Source organism: Pongo abelii, chromosome 2 (genome assembly GCF_028885655.2).
Source record: "Pongo abelii isolate AG06213 chromosome 2, NHGRI_mPonAbe1-v2.0_pri, whole genome shotgun sequence".
Classification (NCBI taxonomy): domain Eukaryota; kingdom Metazoa; phylum Chordata; class Mammalia; order Primates; family Hominidae; genus Pongo; species Pongo abelii.
In genome coordinates, this window is record NC_085928.1 from 37,458,225 (window position 1) to 37,477,805 (window position 19,581).

General features: G+C 37.3%; 1 protein-coding gene across 50 annotated transcripts in view; it reads left to right on the plus strand.

Moving 5' to 3' along the window:
- ABI3BP (ABI family member 3 binding protein) overlaps nucleotides 1-19,581 on the plus strand; it is a 255,427-nt gene that overhangs the window by 136,755 nt on the left and 99,091 nt on the right. For 20 of the 50 annotated variants that reach the window (XM_024245145.3, XM_024245156.3, XM_024245147.3 and 17 more), the window contains exons 11-19: nucleotides 1,967-2,041; nucleotides 2,791-2,865; nucleotides 3,956-4,027; nucleotides 4,473-4,547; nucleotides 14,918-14,983; nucleotides 16,117-16,191; nucleotides 16,729-16,803; nucleotides 17,983-18,057; nucleotides 19,190-19,261. In XM_024245145.3, the coding sequence (XP_024100913.3) occupies nucleotides 1,967-2,041; nucleotides 2,791-2,865; nucleotides 3,956-4,027; nucleotides 4,473-4,547; nucleotides 14,918-14,983; nucleotides 16,117-16,191; nucleotides 16,729-16,803; nucleotides 17,983-18,057; nucleotides 19,190-19,261 (660 nt within the window). The remainder of the gene's footprint in view (nucleotides 1-1,966; nucleotides 2,042-2,790; nucleotides 2,866-3,955; nucleotides 4,028-4,472; nucleotides 4,548-14,917; nucleotides 14,984-16,116; nucleotides 16,192-16,728; nucleotides 16,804-17,982; nucleotides 18,058-19,189; nucleotides 19,262-19,581) is intronic. The other 30 variants (XM_024245155.3, XM_063721849.1, XM_063721853.1 and 27 more) reach the window with 4 other exon arrangements.

A 19,581-nucleotide genomic window follows, 5' to 3' on the forward strand; every position in this document is an offset into this window, starting at 1 on the left:
TGAGATCGCTATGTTGTTGACCTTGAGAAAAGAAAAAATGCTTTTTTTCAAATACTAATCTGCAGCCTTTTTTTCAGTAAAGAGCCAGTAGGAAATTCATTTTGATCATAAATGCAAAACAGTAGGAGATTCTATGTCTCTAACGTTTGGGAAAACAACAGCTGCAAAATGAACTATTGAATCACATAACTGATATATAATACAGAAGCTGTATTTTTTACTCTAAATGAGAATTATTAGTTCAACACTGAAATATTTTTATATTAAAACATCATACCACAAGTTTGGTGCTGTTCTTTCGTATGATGACATTAGACCATTTTTCATTTCTACACTTTTACAAGTGGTCAGTGTAGCAAAATGCCATATATTCTTCACAAATCCATAGCTTAATATCTATGAAAATACCCTGGAATCATTTAGAAACAAATGTCTCTGGAACTTTTGCAATCCTAGTGTAGAGAATATAAAATAGTTCAGTAACAATCCTTTAAAGAATTAACGCAGTAAGCGTTTTCTCCATAGTTTATCACCATTACTAACAAACATTCAGCATCTCTTCTGTGAATGAACTACTCAAGTCCAGTCCAGCGGGGACGCATTAATCTTGGAGCTAGAGTTTTTGCCAAAGTAGTACCACCTTATCCAGGACCTGATGAAGCAGACATCTGGCAAGAATTTCCCACAATCTATATTTAGCAGAGTCACTCCAATCTGAAGTGAATTTTTTAGTCCACAAAATCCTATAACTTCAAATATTGATGATGTACCTTTTACTAAACTTTCGGACTCGTAACTGGTCCAGAGAAGATAAAAGTTGTTGTGGCAGTAAAATAACTTCAAGAAATCCATTCAAGTAGGAATATGTCTGAGAGAGCAAGATGAATATGGTCCTTTTCCAAAGAAGAGAGATGGACCTTTCATCCCCACCTTCATGGGAGTTGGAGTAGAGGTATAGCTACTGGAGTGACCCATTTGGATGAAATTCCTAGATGGTTTCTGACTTCAGTATACGTGATCAATATCCAGAAAAGCATAGGCATGGCTCTATAGGGACTCCAAGTCCCTTTCTCCCTCAAAGATTCTACCCGCTTTCCCCAATTACACTTTTTTCTCTTGGCAGCATTTCTGATGGGAGAGTCTACATGTTTTTAGTCCTCTGCCAAACCCTCCTCAGAGTTTTCCACTTCAGAAACACTTAGGAAAACAGCACAACTTATTACTCAGGGTTATTGTGTTTATTTTGCGTTCTTGCCCTGCAACATTCTGGGGGTTTCTGGCTCTCAATTCATTTCAGATCCCAGTGATCTTAGTTCTTATTTCTCCAAAACTGTTGACTGGCTGGTGGGGAAGAAGTGTGAACTTTTTAATTGAGCTTTTTATTACCTTTAGTCTAGAATTTGGGATAAATCTGTGGCTGAGCATTTAAATTCTGATCATAATTTCAATTCATTTTCAAGCTTTGCATATTCATTGCAGTGTAAGAGAGAAGTCTTACAATGTGATAGCTCTAAGTAAGACTTTTAACCCAGAGTCATCCTTTCATTTGCCCATTTATTCATTTAATAAACTATTATCTTGATTATCCTTCAGATTCTTCAATAAATGATTTAAAAAGTAATAAACTATAATCATGTGCTTGTTTACTATACCCCAGGTATTGTGCTAAGCCCTGGTGATAAAGAAAAAGGCAGATTTAAAATTACGATTAAGCTTATAAGTGTTTCAGTGAAAGTCAGGTCAGAGTGCTCTTTTGGATAGAAAGCAAACCCAGAAAGCACCAGTTGGAGAGGAGTGTCAGCTCAGGCACTTGAGACAAGCCAAAGAGCTCTTTACATAGTAACACAAAAAGAAATGGGCTATACAAATATCAGTCACTAATTCTAAAAGGCAACAAAATGTGTCTCCTGGTGTTTGGTTGCTTCACTTTATCTTAATTTGTAAAGTTGTGCTTTTTACCTTTCAGTGACTCCTGAAACAGTTCCAAGAAGCACTAAACCCACTACATCTAGTGCATTAGGTGTTTCAGAAACAACACTGGGTAATTCTAAGAACTTTCTTTTTTTCCTTAAAAAAAAAAGTAACAACGAAATAACTCCCAGGACTCACAGAAAAGAAACCTGATGCCTTAACTTCTCTCTCCCTCCCCACTTTCTCCTTTTCCTTCCTTCCTGGCAGTGGTTAACCTTCCTCTTTCTTGGACAGATTCCACCGAAGAGTTAACCACATGGCTGATCCTGGTAACTGACCTTCTGGGCAAACCTGGATGCTCATTGCTAACTGAATGACCTTTTTAACCAGTCTCTGGGTTATACAGACAGAATACCAGCCTTTTAACCCCCAGATCTTGGGGGAGAATGAAGGAAACCTGAAAGTCTTGACTCTGTGCTTTCTGCTTAGATTGGCTTTGGGAAGTCTTGTGCGTACTAAAATTGGGAAGAATCCCCAAAAGTGTCATGCTTTTAAACAAGAATTTCATGGCACCCATGTTTGTTGTTTCTTAGCCCACGAACTTGCTTTGTTGTTCTCTTTCCCCTGAACAAAAGGAGCAGCATGTGTTTTGTTCTGTAATTTGATGTTGATCTTCTCAGCCACACCACTGCCCTTTGAATGTACACCTTCATATTTTAACAGCTATGTAACTTTTCCAGGGAAAGTTATTTCCATTAAAGGTAATTGGCTGCTCTGTGTGCAACAGTCCGTTACAAAGCTTGCTGTGCATGATCATGATTAAGCCATAGCATCAAAACCCGAGTCCAGGAGTTGCAACTGCACTCTTTTTTATTGTAGCTCTCAGCAAAAGGACCCCAGAAACATTGCAAACTATTCTAATACCTCAGTTTGAATTGCCGCTGAGCACTCTAGGTAAAAATTAATAAATACTGCAGCTTTATTATTACCTTGGATATTGTATGCATGCTTCAAAGAAGTCTTTTGAATTAATTATGCTAATTTATACCCAATCCCTTAAAGGTGACACAGTCTTCAAGTTTAGGATCCCAAAGAGGCTCTCCCTATGACAAATTGTTTGGTTGGGTTGTTTTTCTTTTAAGTGGTCATATTTTAATATTACGTTTGATTCTTTTAATTCAGAATCAGTATGTCACTGAACAAATTGATCATTTCTGTATTTTTTGTAAATGTGTTTATTGTCTCTCTTAACAGAGAAGATATATTTATGATATTTCTGCAGACTGCTTCTTAGAATTCTTAGAATTCTTCTGAGTGAAATATGAAAAAAATGAGGGCAGGGTGCAGCGGCTCACGCCTGTAATCCCAACACTTTGGGAGGCTGAGGCAGGTGGATTGTCTGAGGTCAGTAGTTCAAGACCACCCTTGCCAACATGATGAAACCCCGTCTCTACTAAAAATACAAAAATTAGACTGGCATGGTGGCATGAACCTGTAATCCCAGCTACTCAGGAGGCTGAGACAGGAGAATCACGTGAACCCGGGAGGTGGAGGTTGCAGTGAGCCAAGATCGTGCCCCGCACTGCAACCTGGGTGACAGAGCGAGACTCCATCTCAAAAAAAAAAAAAAAAAGTTGGGATGAGGAGCTTACATATAAAGCCACGTAGTTACCAAAACTCTATTTTTAAAAGCTTTCAGATGGACATTTTCTAGTTCAGATGTGTTTGCTTGGTTTAAATTTAAATTAAATATATTTAAGAACACACATAAACCTAGCTGAAGAAATCAGCAAACTGGTTTAATAAGGGTGGAAAGAAGAGTCCAAATACAGTAGCTTAAATTTAGTCACTTAACTATAAAAAATTGAAAAAGAAACTTTCTTATATTCAACATTGAAACACAGATGTAAGAAATACTACTAATGGTCTCTTAACATGATTTGCCTTTTTGTGTTTGCTTTTGTTTTTGCAAGCTTAAAATTTTAAAAATCTTTTCCGTTACTTGCACCTCAGGTCATAACTTTCCTTATGTGTTTCATTACAGCTCCAAAAAGGCTTCCAGAATTTCCTGAGGCACAAACACCCTTCCCTTTTGAGAAACCTAGGGGCACATTGGGTAATAAGAGTACCTTAAATTTAATATTAAGGCTGTGGGTGGTGATTGCTTAATTCTGCAGGACGCATTTACTGCATCTTATTTCTGCAAACCTCATGAACCGATAGTTAGGCAAACAAGTGGTTGATTTGATTTTTTTTAATAAATCTATTTGGGTTTTCTGCAAATTCAGTAAAACCCATCAGTCTTAATTCCACATAATCCACTTAGCTTTTTGTCCTTAAAAATGTTGACAGTCTGACACCAAACTCTGGTCTCTCTCTGACCACTAATCAAATGTTCTCTGGATGGATACATACTGGTTTCTTATTGATATATAATGACTTTTTATTGTATTGGTATACTGCAGGCTTCTGGTAGCCACTTAACCATACCAGCAACCTATTTCTGTCTCGTTCTCCTCTTAAAAAAAATCTTCAGCAAATTCCATTTCTTTTCAATATAGCTTCAAGTGAAAAGCCATGGATCGTGCCTACAGCTAAAATATCTGAAGATTCCAAAGTTCTGCAGCCTCAAACTGGTAATTAAATCCTTTTCTTAAAAAAATCGATTATAACAAGGAATATTGAGTAACTCATTGTTTTTATTTTTATAGGTTCCTTAATTGATTATCAGTACGCTTTGTAATAAGTGGAAAATCTATCATACATTTGTTGATACTGAGATGAACCTCATTTTCCCCATTAGAAAAGCAAAATGGTTTTGAATGTTTTAAAGACACATGTTCTAATTTCTGGATACTATAACATCTTAGAAATGTGGCCAGAACATGAACTATGAATTGGCTCATTGATGGAGATCTCTTTATTGACAGGAAAGCAGTACCAAAATAAGAAGCATCAGCATGGGTCTGATTTAACAGTATGAGTTTCATAGTCTCTTGCAGGGAATATTTGCTTCTTTTTGGCAAAATAATTAAATAAACATTGAAGAGCTTACTATGTGAAGATAGTATAGTAAGTTCTAAAATTTGTAAGTACAGCAGGATATGTAGGAGAGACCACAGGTCCTTGCGGTTAATAACAGACCTTGGTTCCAGGCCTCGCTCTCCTAGTAACCATGTGACGGCTACTTTTCTCTACTTTCGGAAGGTATTGGTTTCCTCTTTTGCAAACTGTAGCAACTGGCTTTTTTTTTTTTTTTTTTTTTTTCCTGTTGAGAATTCTTGTGTTCCACCATTAAAATTCATTGAGATATGTTTCTTTTACAAAAAAAAATTTTTCTCAATTAAATTCTATACATCTTTTGGTTGCCTAGCAGTCAACTAGAGAGTGTATTCAGCATATGAGAATTATAAGAAGACCTCAGAAACCATCCTTTATGATTACTTCCATGATTTTTGTGTTTTGCTTATTTGTATTTTAATTTTTGTAAATCTTCTAGTTGTTTTGACTTTATTTGGGGTACATATCATATAGTGTATAATGAAGTTGGACGTTTCATGTAATGAACTTAAATGCAGCAGCATTTTGTGGTATTCTCCAGAGTCCAGCAGAGGTCTGGGTTTGAGAAAGGATGAGCATGAGCCCTCATAGATCTTGGTGAAATTATCCTTTCTCTAGTACATGTAATGGGCTCAGATATCTGCAAAAGATAGAAGATGATGTCAAATTAAGGGAATATGTCTATTATAGTCACCCCTGGTTTCCTTAAGTGGGAACACACTTGAAAATTGGCCATGGTTGTTCGCTTATCCAGAGAAGCCTCAAACCGTATTTAAGTCTTGGTTTCCCTAGTCACTGACTCTAAAATTCTAGTGCAATTAACTAAAGTGGGTGCAAAAACCCCTTTAGCATTCCAAGTTACCTGAGTCTAAAATCTGGGTTCTGAGTCGAATTTCATACTGAGCCTCTGGTTTCAGTAGCCATCACCCAGGTGCAGCTGCATTGTAATTATGATGCAACAACTAGTCTAGGGGCATATGTGATGGTTTATCTGCTGCATCGTGACAGCCCTAGCTGTGACTTCCACATCCCTCAGGAGCACCTGAGCCAAGTGCCTTTGGGGATTTGGGGACTAGATAAACTTTTAGATCCCTTTCATCTTTTAGCTTTTGGGTTATAACATGGGGAACATGGGGTTCTTTTGGGTTTTCTTTAAGCAATACCTAGTGTTTGGTTTCTATGAACATTCAAGATCAAACTAACCAAAACATCAAGGAAACCATTTTCGAGGCTTTAATGCCTGGCATATGAGTTATATATGAAGGCTTGAGTTGAACCAAGCATTGGGGAGTGGGGAGAATATGTTGGGATGTGAAGGTTACAGAGTTACAATGAGATGAAAATACATGATATATGAAATGCAAATAAAGGAAAGGTTTCTTTTGCCTTTAATTCAAAAAAGGAATATTCTGGTTTTGCCCTGATGGAGTATGAGCAGCGGCTAATGCAGCAGGAAACTGACTCTTTATTCAGCTGCTGCACTACTGCCAGGGCAACCTTAGGTCGCCAGAGAACTTCCAACTGAGGACTCCCAACCCTCTCTAGACAAAGAATTGAGCCTTGTCAAAAACTGTAATAATAGTACAGTATGTGATTGCACGTATTAACATTAGCCCTAGAAGCTTCCCATCCTGCCTTATAACAGTTAATTTTTATGTCTTTGCTACTTAGCATGATCCTCAGTCCAACAGCATTTGGCATCACCCGGGAACTTGTTGAAAAGGCAGAACCTGGGCTCCACTCTAGATCTATTGAAACAAGATCTGCTTTCCAACAAGATGCCCAGGCGATATGAACATTAAAGTTTTTGTTTTTGTTTTTGTTTTTTGAGATGGAGTTTGCTCTTGTCGCCCAGGCTGGAGTGTGATGGGTGCGATCTCGGCTCACTGCAATCTTTGCCTCCTGGGTTCAAGCGGTTCTCCTGCCTCAGCCTCCTGAGTAGCTAAGATTACAGGCACCTGCCACCATGCCCGGCTAATTTTTGTATTGAACATTAAAGTTTGAGAAGCGCTACCTTATCGATGTAGTTTATAATGTTTTTACATGGTACCAGTAAGAATCATCGGGTGTAGTTGATTATAGCACCATGGGCCTCAAATCAATTTTTCACAGTGGGTAGTTAAATATCTCTTGTTTCTGCTAATGCGCAACGCTTCCATTTCTAGTGTAAGTGCTCTGTGGCATCTTCCTAACTTATGTTAAATTTCAAATTAAAATTTAATAACAAATGTATTATCTGTGATTTAAAGAGCGGTATATTTATATAGCCCTTTTATTTCAGCCTTTGTTTCTTTTGATTTTGTGCAAATTTACATGTGTACTAACGTTCTATTTCCCATTTAGTTTCAACATACATAATAGGTATTTTATTTTCCAATTACTCACACAGCTTCCTAAAGCAACTATTTTAAGAACTGAGAAAAGAGACAGGTAGAGATAGTGTTTAAATGGTGGTCCACAAAACCATGAATCCCATTTTTAGTTGCAATATCTTTTAAAGAAACATTATATAGGTTGGTGCAAACATATTTGCAGTTTTTGCCATCACTTCTAATGGTTTTGCCATTACTTTTAATGGCAAAAGCCACAATTACATTTGTACCAACCTAATATTTTTAACTGGTATTAATGACATTATTACAGCCAAATGAGCACATTCTGTTTTCTCTGTTGGGGTATGATGCATCTATATTTACTATATCAATTCCTTTCAGCCAACGACCAGCAGAACACACTTGTAGTTGAACAAATTTACATTCATTTACTTATTACAATGATGGAGAACACAGACCATGATAAACTGGGGGATCTCTTAGAATATGATAGAAAAGACTTATTGTAAGAGTTTGTCTTCTGTTAAATGATTGAGGAAAGGGTCCAAGGCAGTAAAACTTTGCTCTGAATTGGATGCAGTCAGAAATTGGGAGTAATTCTGTGACTGAATGTCTTCATAATTCTTAATTAGAAGGCAAGGCCAGCAGAGGGAAGCTAAAGCTGTGACTGGTTGAGAAGCCACATCTACTCGTATTAGCCAGAAGGTGGGGAGGGTAATGTTTGTGCTCTGGGTGATGTTCATGTTTTTGTCTGTGTGCCACATAATTAGAGCCTGGTTTTGTTTTTGTCTTGATCCCTCATGATCACAGAGTGGTCTTGTCTGATGTTCAACAGGAGAACACCACAGCCTACCTGTGGGTACTAGACCAGCATCTGGATGCCAGGGGCTGCTTTTCTCTTTATCAACCATTAAATGAGATTTATCGTACTTTTTGTAAAGTTTATTTTGCTTTACTATTTTCTGGATTTGTTTTCAACATATTCTATATCAGAAAATCAGAATATGTGTACTCAAAAAGATTTCTGTACCATTCTTGGATATAAAAGACTCTATGAAAATTCTAACCTGCACACTGAATATTGAAATTCCTGGGTCATTTCAATAGTTTTTGGCAACCAGGGGACAGAATATTTGAAGTTTGGAATATCCCAGGAAATCTGAAATGTGTAGTCATCAAATATATTCTTCCTGCTTTCAGCCTATTTGTCCTGATCTGTCATTAGTGCTGCATTTTGTGATTTCATTATTTGGAATTGCATTTTGCATTAAACCTTCTATAAAGTATGTTGAAATGAAATTGATTGATTTTGATTCTCTTGGCAAATCTAACTTTCCTTAAAATATATAAAGGTAATCATGAAAATCTTCTCTATAATTATGTATCAGAATATAAAATTACTTATAAATTTTGTATCTAAAGGAAGTTGACCACGCTTTAGAACTTAACTGCTTGTGACAATATTTCACAAAAAGTCAGTCTTTCTGATGATGCAATAAAATTGGTTCATGTTTTATTGGAAAGTAGCTAGTTAACTATAATCTCAGTGTTGTTAAGGAGCAAGCACTAGAAAAGTTCTCAGTGTCTTCCATTCAGATGAATTGTGCAAGTGCACGTATGTGCACATGCTTGTTGGATCATTTCTCTACTGGAATACAATAATTTGTGTTTGCATAGCAATTTTCTTCTAGGAGATTCAAGGGGCTATTATATACCATCATATTGAGACTTCCAAAGTCCCTAGAAACTGGCAGAAATATTGTCTTTTATCTTAAAGTGATACAAGAGGAACTTAATTCTGAATGGGTTAGAGGGGGGAAAAATTAGGTTCATTCATTTCTTTCCTAATATTTTATTCAGTAAACCACTCCAGGTTAAAAGTAAAGCAATGACATATAGCTTGCTCTGAAAATTTGAGAACAGCCTTTACAACTGAGGAAATTAAATGTTATTACTGGGGCCATGTGCCTTCCAGATATGGTGTATAAGAAACATCACATGATCTGTGAGAGGCCAGCCCAGTCCCGAAGCTTATTCTTGTTGTGAATGTGATCACAAATCTGTGAGATCTAAGGTGAGATAGAGCTAGGTTAATAACCAGCTCAAGTACCAGTTAAATAACTGGTTCCATCTATAAAATGGAAATAAGGTATAAATTTTTCACCAGGTGGTTACGTCTTAGAAATAATGTGTACATTACTTAATATAATGCACAATATATAAAGGGGTGCCTTGTTTTCATTTCCTTAATACAGTGAAATCTTGCATTGGCTGCCACCCCTTCACATCATACTGTTTATCCCAACTTCCTGAATTGCTACATATAATCAATAATAGCAATTATGCTTTTAAATTACTTAATAAAAGATGAGGAGGAGAGAAGAAAAAAAACTCTAAGCTCATTATATATATACAATCATACCAAATGATCTATGGGTCTTCATTTCACTTGTAAAAAAAAAAGTTTGGGAATAGAAAAGACATGCAGTATTACTCAGAGGTTGTGCCACCCCTTGGGAATAGCCTAATGACCTATTACCCCTACAGCAAGGATGGTAAATCATATCACATAGTCTCTCTCTTCAGTTACAGTGGCAGCATGAATCACTCTATAAACTGGGCTCTGAGGTCCTTCTTGGATCAATGAGCAAAATAATGCCACTATCAACTTGTTGTGTTTTCTGTGGGCACCAGGGAAGGAGAAGCAGCATAAATGCCATGTATTTATCATCCCACAGATGGGCATGTGCATGACTTCTAAAGACTTAATATGGGTTGGGGGGTTATGTGGAAATGAGCTTTTTGTTTCTAGTTTGATAATGCCATAAGTGTTAAGCCTCCTTAATTTACTTAATTGTAACCTTAAAAGACCATCATTGAGTACCAGGAGAGTTTCAAAAGCAAATAAAGACAATGTTTGCAAACCCATTAATTTGAAGTGTTTGTTTTCATCCTTAGGAAATCCTCCTGCCTGTTCTTCTCCCAAGTGTCCAGAAAAACCAAATGTTGCTTCAACTTTACTGTTACTTGTTACTAAGCTGCTACTTATTCTGGTATAATTTCCTCTTGAACCATATAAAGTTATCTTGTTAGAGACTTCCCTTGACAGAGAGAATCAAGCATGGTCAGCTTCAGTTTTTCCATTAGATTTTTCTTTGGGAGCTTCCTTTAGCAGGTCATCACTAATTATTTTCAGTGTTAAATTCTTACGGTACTTTGTAGAACTAGAGTAAATTGCATATGTATTGAGCCCTATATATCATTTCCAGGCTTGAAAGCTGCAGTCATCAGTATGCCCAAGGAGTAGTAGATTGGCTAGAAAGTTTTGGCAGCAGGCGGTTTGCTAAGAGTGGTTGAAAAGAAGTAAACATATAAGGACATGCTCATTTATTATCTGTCTGACCTGTAAGGTGTTGATTAGCACAGATCTGGCCCACCCAACTGGACTGAGTTCAAAAGAGGAGAAAACGAAGGAGTGGGTTGTAGTGTTGATGCTTTGAGAGCAGGAAAACAGATTTCAGGTATAGCAGATGGTTTGTAGATTCACTGTTGTTTTGAAGAGATTTATATCTTCAGCCTTTAATTTTATTTCATGAACAGTCTAATGAATATTTTCTTGCAGGCAATATTTTCACAAATTTCAAGGCCAACTAGAAAGGTATTTTGTTTTTCCACTCACTGAAGAAAGCATTATCAACGTATTTAAGTGGTACTGTGAACTCTGTGTGTGGTATTGTTTTTCTCCTCTAGCTACTTGCTGTGTTTTCTCATTGCTCCTTCATATATTTTTTTTAGAATTCCATTTCCATGACAGGGTATGTCTACACAAGTGTATGCCAGGTATTTGTGTAGTAGAGGAAGAGATTTGTGTGTACACACTTGCACATCATAACATAATTAAAAGACATGTTTTCATTTATTCTCCAAACTAAGCCAGAAAGTTATCCTTACTAAGAGCTTAAGCTACCCAACCATCAAACTCACTGTTACTGTTTATTGTAATGGACATCTTGCAGATTAATTCTGCTGAGTATCCACCATGTACCAGTTTCTGGATTAAGTAAGTCGTGACGAGCATAATGAGCATGATAGACACAATTTCTCCATTAATGAGGACTTTTGTCTAAGAGTTAATGTTAAAAAGGAAGTTTTCACATAGTTACTAATATTCAGAGGATTTGGATAAGATAAAGTCTTGATCATTTGAAATGGTTTGCCTGTATGCCATCACGTGTTTCCAGAGCAGTATCAGGGCATTTTTATTGGGGGCTTTGCATCTAGTCAGTTTTTCAAAGTAAAACTAAAATGTACTATCAACAAAACATAATTTAGGGCTGGACGCAGTGGCTTGTGCCTGTAATCCCAGCACTTTGGGAGGCCGAGGTGGGTGGATCACGAGGTCAGGAGTTCGAAGCCAGCCTGGCCAACATGATGAAACCCTGTCTCTACTAAAAATACAAAAAATTAGCCAGGCGTGGTGGCACATGCCTGTAATCCCAGCTACTCAGGAGGCTGAGGCAGGAGAATCACTTGAAGCTGGGAGGCGGAGGTTGCAGTGAGCCAAGATCCTGCCATTTCACTCCAGTCTGGGTGACAGAGCAAGACTCCATCTTGAAAAAAAAAAAAAAAACATAATTTAACAAAGCAGTTTTAAGAAGGTATATAGCAAATTGTAGTGCAAGTTATTTCATATTATGTTTTCCTCTGGAAAATCTGAAAGTAAAAGTTATGATTGTAAGTCATTACTATTTTTTGAAATAAACTAATGTTGACTTTTATAACTTGTGAATTGAATTATCTATTTTATTTGTTGCATTAGATTTAACCTACAACTTTTGGTCCCATGTATGTTCTGTGAATGCAAAATCAGAAATACTGCTTAATGTCTTATAGCTGTAGCGTTTCACCCACTACAATAAGCATAGTGATAGAAGTTTGCCTCTAAGTAATAATATATGATAATTTACAGGCTACCATACAGAAGGGTTCACCCTTAACCCTTGGCTACTTATCAATTTTATAGCTACTGTAGCTTTTAGAAACCAGGCCTAACAATTTCATGAATTTTTCTCAGGTATTGGCATGTATATAGAAGGGTTTTATAAAGAAATCAAGAGCCGTTGATTGTTAGGGAGCTTTTCAAAGAACTCTATTTCAACACTGTCCTTTCCCCTGACATCTCTTTTTGTTGTTGCTGCTGTTATTGTTGTTATGGAGTTGCTGTCGCGCAGGCTAAAGTGCAGTGGTGTGATATCGGCTCAATGCAAGCTCTGCCTCCCAGTTTCAAGAGATTCTCGTGCCTCCCGAGTAGCTGGGACCACAGGCTCCCGCCATCCCAGGCCTGGCTAATTTTTGTATTTTTTTTTTCTTTTTAGTAGAGACAGGGCTTCACTCTCCTGGCCAGGCTGGTCTCGAACTCCTGACCTCAAGGGATTTACCCGCCTTAGCCTCCCAAAGTGTTTGGATTACAGACATGAGCCACCATGCCCAGGCAATCTCTTTACTTCTGAATCAAAAGATCTTGTTTAACTCATAAATGAAACGAGGTGTGGTATGCTGCTTAAAGCTGACCAAACAACATAAAACTTTTAGTGACATGTGGCTTTTTGGCACTCTTTTTGTTTCCAACTCTTGGAAACTACAGAAATAGAAATATTAAAAACAAAGTATGCTGGCAAATGTCTTATTTTTGTCTTAAGTATATTTGATAAAATGTTTGGAAGTTAAGGGATCTCTGAAAATTGGGAACTTCCAGATTTGAGCCACAATTGCCAAAGGATGATGGAAGAAAGGCTTCTTTTCCCGGTGAATGCCTTATGGGAATAACGAGGGGAGATGGATGCCTGGCTTGGAGCCTCCTGATTGAAAAGAAATTGTAAATATGAAAAATAGGTAAAAAGAGTGAATAAATATCTTTTGGAACAAAGTACAGACTATAGGAAAATTGGTCCAATGTCACTAAATGGAAGGGAGATTTAGGAGTTAGGACAACAAAGACAGTCGTGACATTTTTCAAAAGCAACAATAGAAATAAAAAGCCATTAACTCATAGTTTCTTACCTAGTGTGAGAGGATTAAATACAAGTTGGCAAAGTTTTTCTTATTTTGTAGGAGACAGAGCTGACCGTGCCAGATCCATGACTTGAAATTGGCTGAAAGTAAGCTTAAGATCAGAAATTGCGGGCACTTTTGATTAATCTTTTAAAAAATTAGTCATTCTTATCTGACCTTTTAAAATGACAACAAGGCTAAAGGAAACTTGACATTACAATATAATAGATGCAGTCTCAGAATGTGTGCATATCTTTAACTCACAATATTCTTGCTATTTTTGAGGATTTTGTGAAACAGTAGATTCACCTTCACACATTGCAATGTATTTCCTGCCTCTTTAGTATGTAGTACAATATAAAATGCCATCTCCTTTCAGAGGATGTCACGTGGTCTGATACTATCTTTCTTACAGCTTCAACCAGCACTGGCTCAAAATCATTAAACTGTCATTGAATTACAAGCAACTCCAATGACTACGTCTTCCTGTGAGCTCCCTTCTTCTTGAGTTCTGTGCTGCCATTTTGAATGGACAAGAAAAGCAACATCTACCTCATAATAATTCATGTGTTCTCTATATCCCTCGTGACCACAGTGACAGCTGTTTGTACAGGAAAGAGAACACTTTGTGATGCTGTTTTTGCTTGCAGGTTCAACTGTTATGTGAACATGAAAATTATCCCCATATTAAAATAAGTCAATCTTTGTGTTTAAGCTCATCCTACTTTCCTTCGTGCAGAATAGAAAATTTATCTTTAAACCTGCCCAAACTCGAGAAAGGCTCATGGCTCTATGGAGAAGCACAGAAAGCTGCCTCTAGGTAACATGTCAGGAGGGGAAGGTGCCAAAAGAGAATCCTGGTTTTAGCCCTGCTGTTTCTGGTCCTGCTGAAGGAGAGGAAAATACACTGGATGGGACAATTTCAGTGTGTGACCACTGGCAGATGGGTTCATGCTATAAACCCCAACTTGGTTATCTAAAAAATGGAGATAACCTCCTATTTTCTATAAAATGGGGCTACTTCCTACCTCACCTATTTCTCAGGGATGTTAAGAGGGTTCAATAAGTTGATGTATGAGAAAGTCTCTGCAAACTGTGAAGTGCTATCCATACATAAGATATCGTAACAGTAACTTTTACTGAGTAGAAAGACTAAGCAATAGACTTTGGGCAAATTGCCTCAATGGGACTGCTGTTTTCCTTCTTTAGAAATCTCTCCCCAAACTGCCATCTGACTTTATTTATGTTTATACTCTTTGCAGCTCTTTGATTTACAGCTGGCACTGCATGATTATAAATATATAGCACTATGTTCTCATCACCCTGGAGGCCAGCATCAGGGCTCACTATATAAAATCCTGCGGTTCAGAGCAAAAAGGACCAAAGGCGAGTTTCGGTGCTTACATGTTAGTGACAAGGCTGGCAGCCTGGAGCCAAAATGCACCAGCACCTACATAAAACTATCCTTCAACCAGCATTACAACATGTCATGTAATCTTTCCCAATTAATCAAATTTAACCAAAATTAACATCTCTCTTGTCTTGCCTTTTTTTTTTTTAAGCAACTTATGATGTTTTCTCAAGCCCTACAACATCAGATGAGCCTGAGATATCAGAGTCCTACACAGGTATACATGGCCTCTCAATTCTGTCTTTGGATCCCAGGTGTTCCAACACTTGATGGTTCTTCCTTTAGTTTTTCGCAGAGTGGAAAATTGTATCCTCTGGAGCTCTGCATGGGAGAAATTTCTACCTGTGTCAGGGAGTTGTGTTTTACCCACTCCTCCCATAGAGTGATTAGTTCTTTACATCTCTCAGTAAATAAGCTCTGTCACATAAGGCAGATGCCGATAGATTTGGTTGCCACTGAGGAAAAGTAATAGCTTAATGTATTGTTCAGAATCATAAAAAGGTCTTCGAGTTTCTAGAGGTTTTGTCTAGAGCAGTAGTTCTCAAATAGGGGGTAATTTTCAACTCCCATCCCTTCCCCAGGATATTTGCTAATGTGGAGACAGTTTGGGTTGTCACAACTTGGGGAAGCACTGCTAGCATCTAGTGGGTAGAGATCGGGGGTGCTGCTAAACCCCTGCAGTACAAAGGCAGCCTCCCACAGCACAGATTATTTGACCCTAATTGTCAATAGTGCTAATATGAGAAACATTGCTGTAGAACAGTCACATAATTCATTTGGCTGTAGCAGTTCAATTGGGTCTAATCTTTGGCATTCAATTACTGACCCATCTATAGTGAGTTACCTCAGTCCGACAGCTCCTTTCAGCAAATGTTTATCAAACACCTACTAAACTGGGTACTGTAGAAGATTCAAAGGGAGTAAGACTGGTTTCTGCCAGGTATAGGTATATGTCTGATATTTTTTGTATGTGTAACATTATTTGTGTCATGGTAAATAAAGATGAATAATTTTAAAGAGCAGAAAATAAAACAATGAAATAGAATGTCAGTGGTGAATTGTTAGCAATTATGAAACAAAATGGAGGAAACCAAAAAAACCTGTTGAAAACCAGTTGAATGTATAAAACACTGTTTAATCATGGTTTCTAATATTTAAAGTATATATGTTTTTTAAAGTGAGCTCATCTTCAACTCCTAATGTATCACTAGTTTTAAAATGTGGGCCAGCAAGCCCTCAAGTATTCTTGATATTTTTCCTCATTTGAGGCATAATTTATTACTCACGAACTTGTATTTTATTCCTGGGGCCTTCTACTGCCTTTATAAATGTTGACATTTATTCCAACAGCAACAAGTGATCGTATTCTGGATTCTATCCCACCTAAAACTTCTAGAACTCTTGAACAGCCAAGGGCAACACTGGGTAATGTTTTTAACAGAAAAATCATACTTTATTTTCCATCAAAAAAAATTGTGTGAATGCCTTTCTTCCAAATGACCATTTCATTCCATCACATCTTATCATTTATCTATCCTATTTCTTAATATATACATCTATATATTTTAAATGCAGTCATCTTTTATGTTCCATTTAGGGCTCTATTTTATTTTTTTGAGCTGTAATAGATAATATTTTCCCTATCCTTTTAGTTGTGAAAGCTTTGAAAACTGCATGGACATCATCACCTGCACCATCTCACTTCACACGTTTGTGGCCTGTGTCACTTTACTTCCATGAATCAAGTCTGCCTGAAGTCATCTACTGAACAATCATCATTCTATCCTTTTCCCTACTTTAAATCAGAATTTTATTCACTAGCTCTCAAGACTACATGCATTTTTCATCTTTAATCATGTACTCGTGGCATGTGCTTTATACCATCTAAAAGCATGTTAAAATTCTTCAAATACCTCATTTTCACTGGGATTATTTGATGGGATGGGGTGTTTGTGCTTTCAGCTCCAAGTGAAACACCATTTGTTCCTCAAAAACTGGAAATCTTTACCAGTCCAGAAGTGCAGCCTACGACACCTGGTAACTAATGACATTTATGTAGTTATGTATGCATTGACGAAACAGGTAATGTGACAAGTCATGTTGGCCATTTCAGAATTTTGTTTTTCTTTTGTTTTTCTTTTGTTTGTTTTTGCTAAATATTTCCCTTCAGTCTCTACCATGAAATTCTTCCAAGAATCTGACTACTTAGCCTTATGATTATCCTTAAAGAATTTTCACAATCCTGATGACTATATATTTTGAGGAATTGTTTCCTTCCAACTGTTCTTTCAACTTTACCAGCTGGAAAATAGCAGCAGAATTATAGATAATTATTTCAAAATACATTCCCTTCTACTTAGCACACTTAGGTACCATTTGATCAAAGTATTTTACCCAAAGTAGTCTAAGTATAGAGAGCACCAAGTAGGCTTTGCAGTCCTGGACAAGTTGAAGAAAGATGGTTAAAGAGAGGTAACACAACCTACATTTTATAACAGAAAATTATTGAAATAGGAAAGTTCATTAACTCTTGGGTGGGGGTAGTAAAGAGCTACAGAATTAAAGTTCTGGGCTGGGTGTGGTGCCTCTCGCCTGTAATCCCAGCACTTTGGGAGGCCAAGGCAGGCAGATCACATGAGGCCAGGAGTTCAAGACCAGCATGGCCAACATGATTGAACCCCATCTCTAGTCAAAATATAAAAATTAGCCGGACGTCATGGTACATGCCTGTAGTCCCAGCTACTCAGGCAGCTGAGGCACAAGAATTGCTTGAACTCGGGAAACCAAGGTTACAGTGAGCCAAGGTTGCACCACGCACTCCAGCCTGGGCAACAGAGTGAGACTCTGTCTCCAAAAAAAAAAAAAAAGTAGTTCCAAATTTCCATTATTTGTGCTTCTCTCCTGCTATTCAATGTCATCCTTTTGAGTTCTTAATTGTACCTTGTGTTCTGAAATGCCTCAAGGATGCTCACTTCTGATATGTTTAATTGAACAATGTATATCTTCAATTCTCATGTAGAAATTTTATACCTTTTGTCCCAGTCACCCCTTGTTTATTGAGCACCTACTATGTATAAAACAAGATGTACTGGACATTCTAAGGATACAAGGAAATATAAAGCAGTTCTTGTACTTGAAGTTTGCAAATTTACAGGTACAACCTGATTGACCCCTGAAAAATATCATTTATCAAAGCTATATTAAATCTTCTTTCAGCTCCCCAGCAAACTACGTCTATCCCTTCTACACCTAAACGACGCCCCCGGCCCAAACCACCAAGAACCAAACCTGGTAAATGTCTCTTTATCCTTACATGATACGTAATTCCAGATAGACAATGTCCATCTTCCTATAGTAAGAAGGATAGCCAGGTGCAGTGGCTCACACCTGCAACTCCAGCACTTTGGGAGGCCAAGGCAGGAGGATCACTTGAGGCTAGGAGTTTGAGACCAGCCTGAGCAAGATAGTGAGACCCTGTCTCTGCAAAAAGTTTAAAAAATTAGCCAGGCATGGTGTGCTGCTTGAGCCGAGAAGTTTGAGGTTGCAGTGGGCTATAATAGCACCACTGCACTCAAGCCTGGGCAACAGAGCAAGACTCTATCTCAGGAAAAAAAAAAAAAGGATATGTTTTATAGGTTAGTTTCCTTACAAAATTTGAGATTAACTAAAGATGAATAATTAATAATGCAAAATAACAAAACTCAAATGTCTCCAAAAGGGGTTTACTGAAAATTATATTTCTGCATGTGAATTTTGGTAAAAACCTAGAAACAAGTCCCACTCATAGCAATACAGGGTGATACATGTAATTCATTTTTTTGGTGTCCATGTTTATTATAATGTTCATTAGGGTGATGGTTCTTATTTTTTGGTACCTACTCTGTTTTCAATGTTTCACCAGGGCAATGGCTGAGTTAGGGAGGACGCGACTCTGGTTTTCAAATAGATTATATCCTTGAGAAGATAAAACATAAAAATGGCAGCACAACATACATTTACATAACTTATTTCTGAGACTATAATATTTTTGTAAATGCTCCAAGAAAGAGTTGAAGATGCAGACCCCAAAATACATGTAGGATTTGGAAGAAAAGGAGAAGGGAGTAACATATATATTATAGCACAGACTTCAGGTGGTACAGATGCTTATTAACCTGGAGGTCAATTCTTCATTGTCAAACAATATACTCAGAATCATGCTTGACCAACTGGGTTTTGCTTATTGCATTATAAGATAAATGTAATTTTGTATGATGTATACTGTTATGACAGTTTAAAAATTCTTCCTCAAAACTTTTACTCATTGTATACTTTGACTACTAAATATGGCAGGATTTTAAATGGATCATTTAGTTCCTCTTTAGAGGATATCTTTTTATTGTCTCTAGGATATTTCAATTTTTTTTTTCCTTTCCATCACCAGAAAGAACCACAAGTGCTGGAACAATTACACCTAAAATTTCTAAAAGCCCTGAACCTACATGGACAACACCGGGTAATAATGATATGTCCTTAGTAAACGTGTTGCTTCATTTCACCATGGAAAATCCAGTACCCCAGCTTTTATGTAATGTCTGTTAGCTGTTAAGATATTCAAAATGGCTCATTTGAACAGTATGGCCCATCTCAGAGAGTGCACCAACTCCATGGCTATTGTGGTTGTGGCTAGCTGGCCCGACAGTTAGTAGATCTGAACTCAGCCTTCAGATGTCATTCTGTGCCAGCTTTTGAACCATTGCTGCTTCCTTGTCATCTATCCACTCATTGTATTTGAAGTTGAATCTTGTATATAGTTCTCTTTTTCTTTTATTTTTT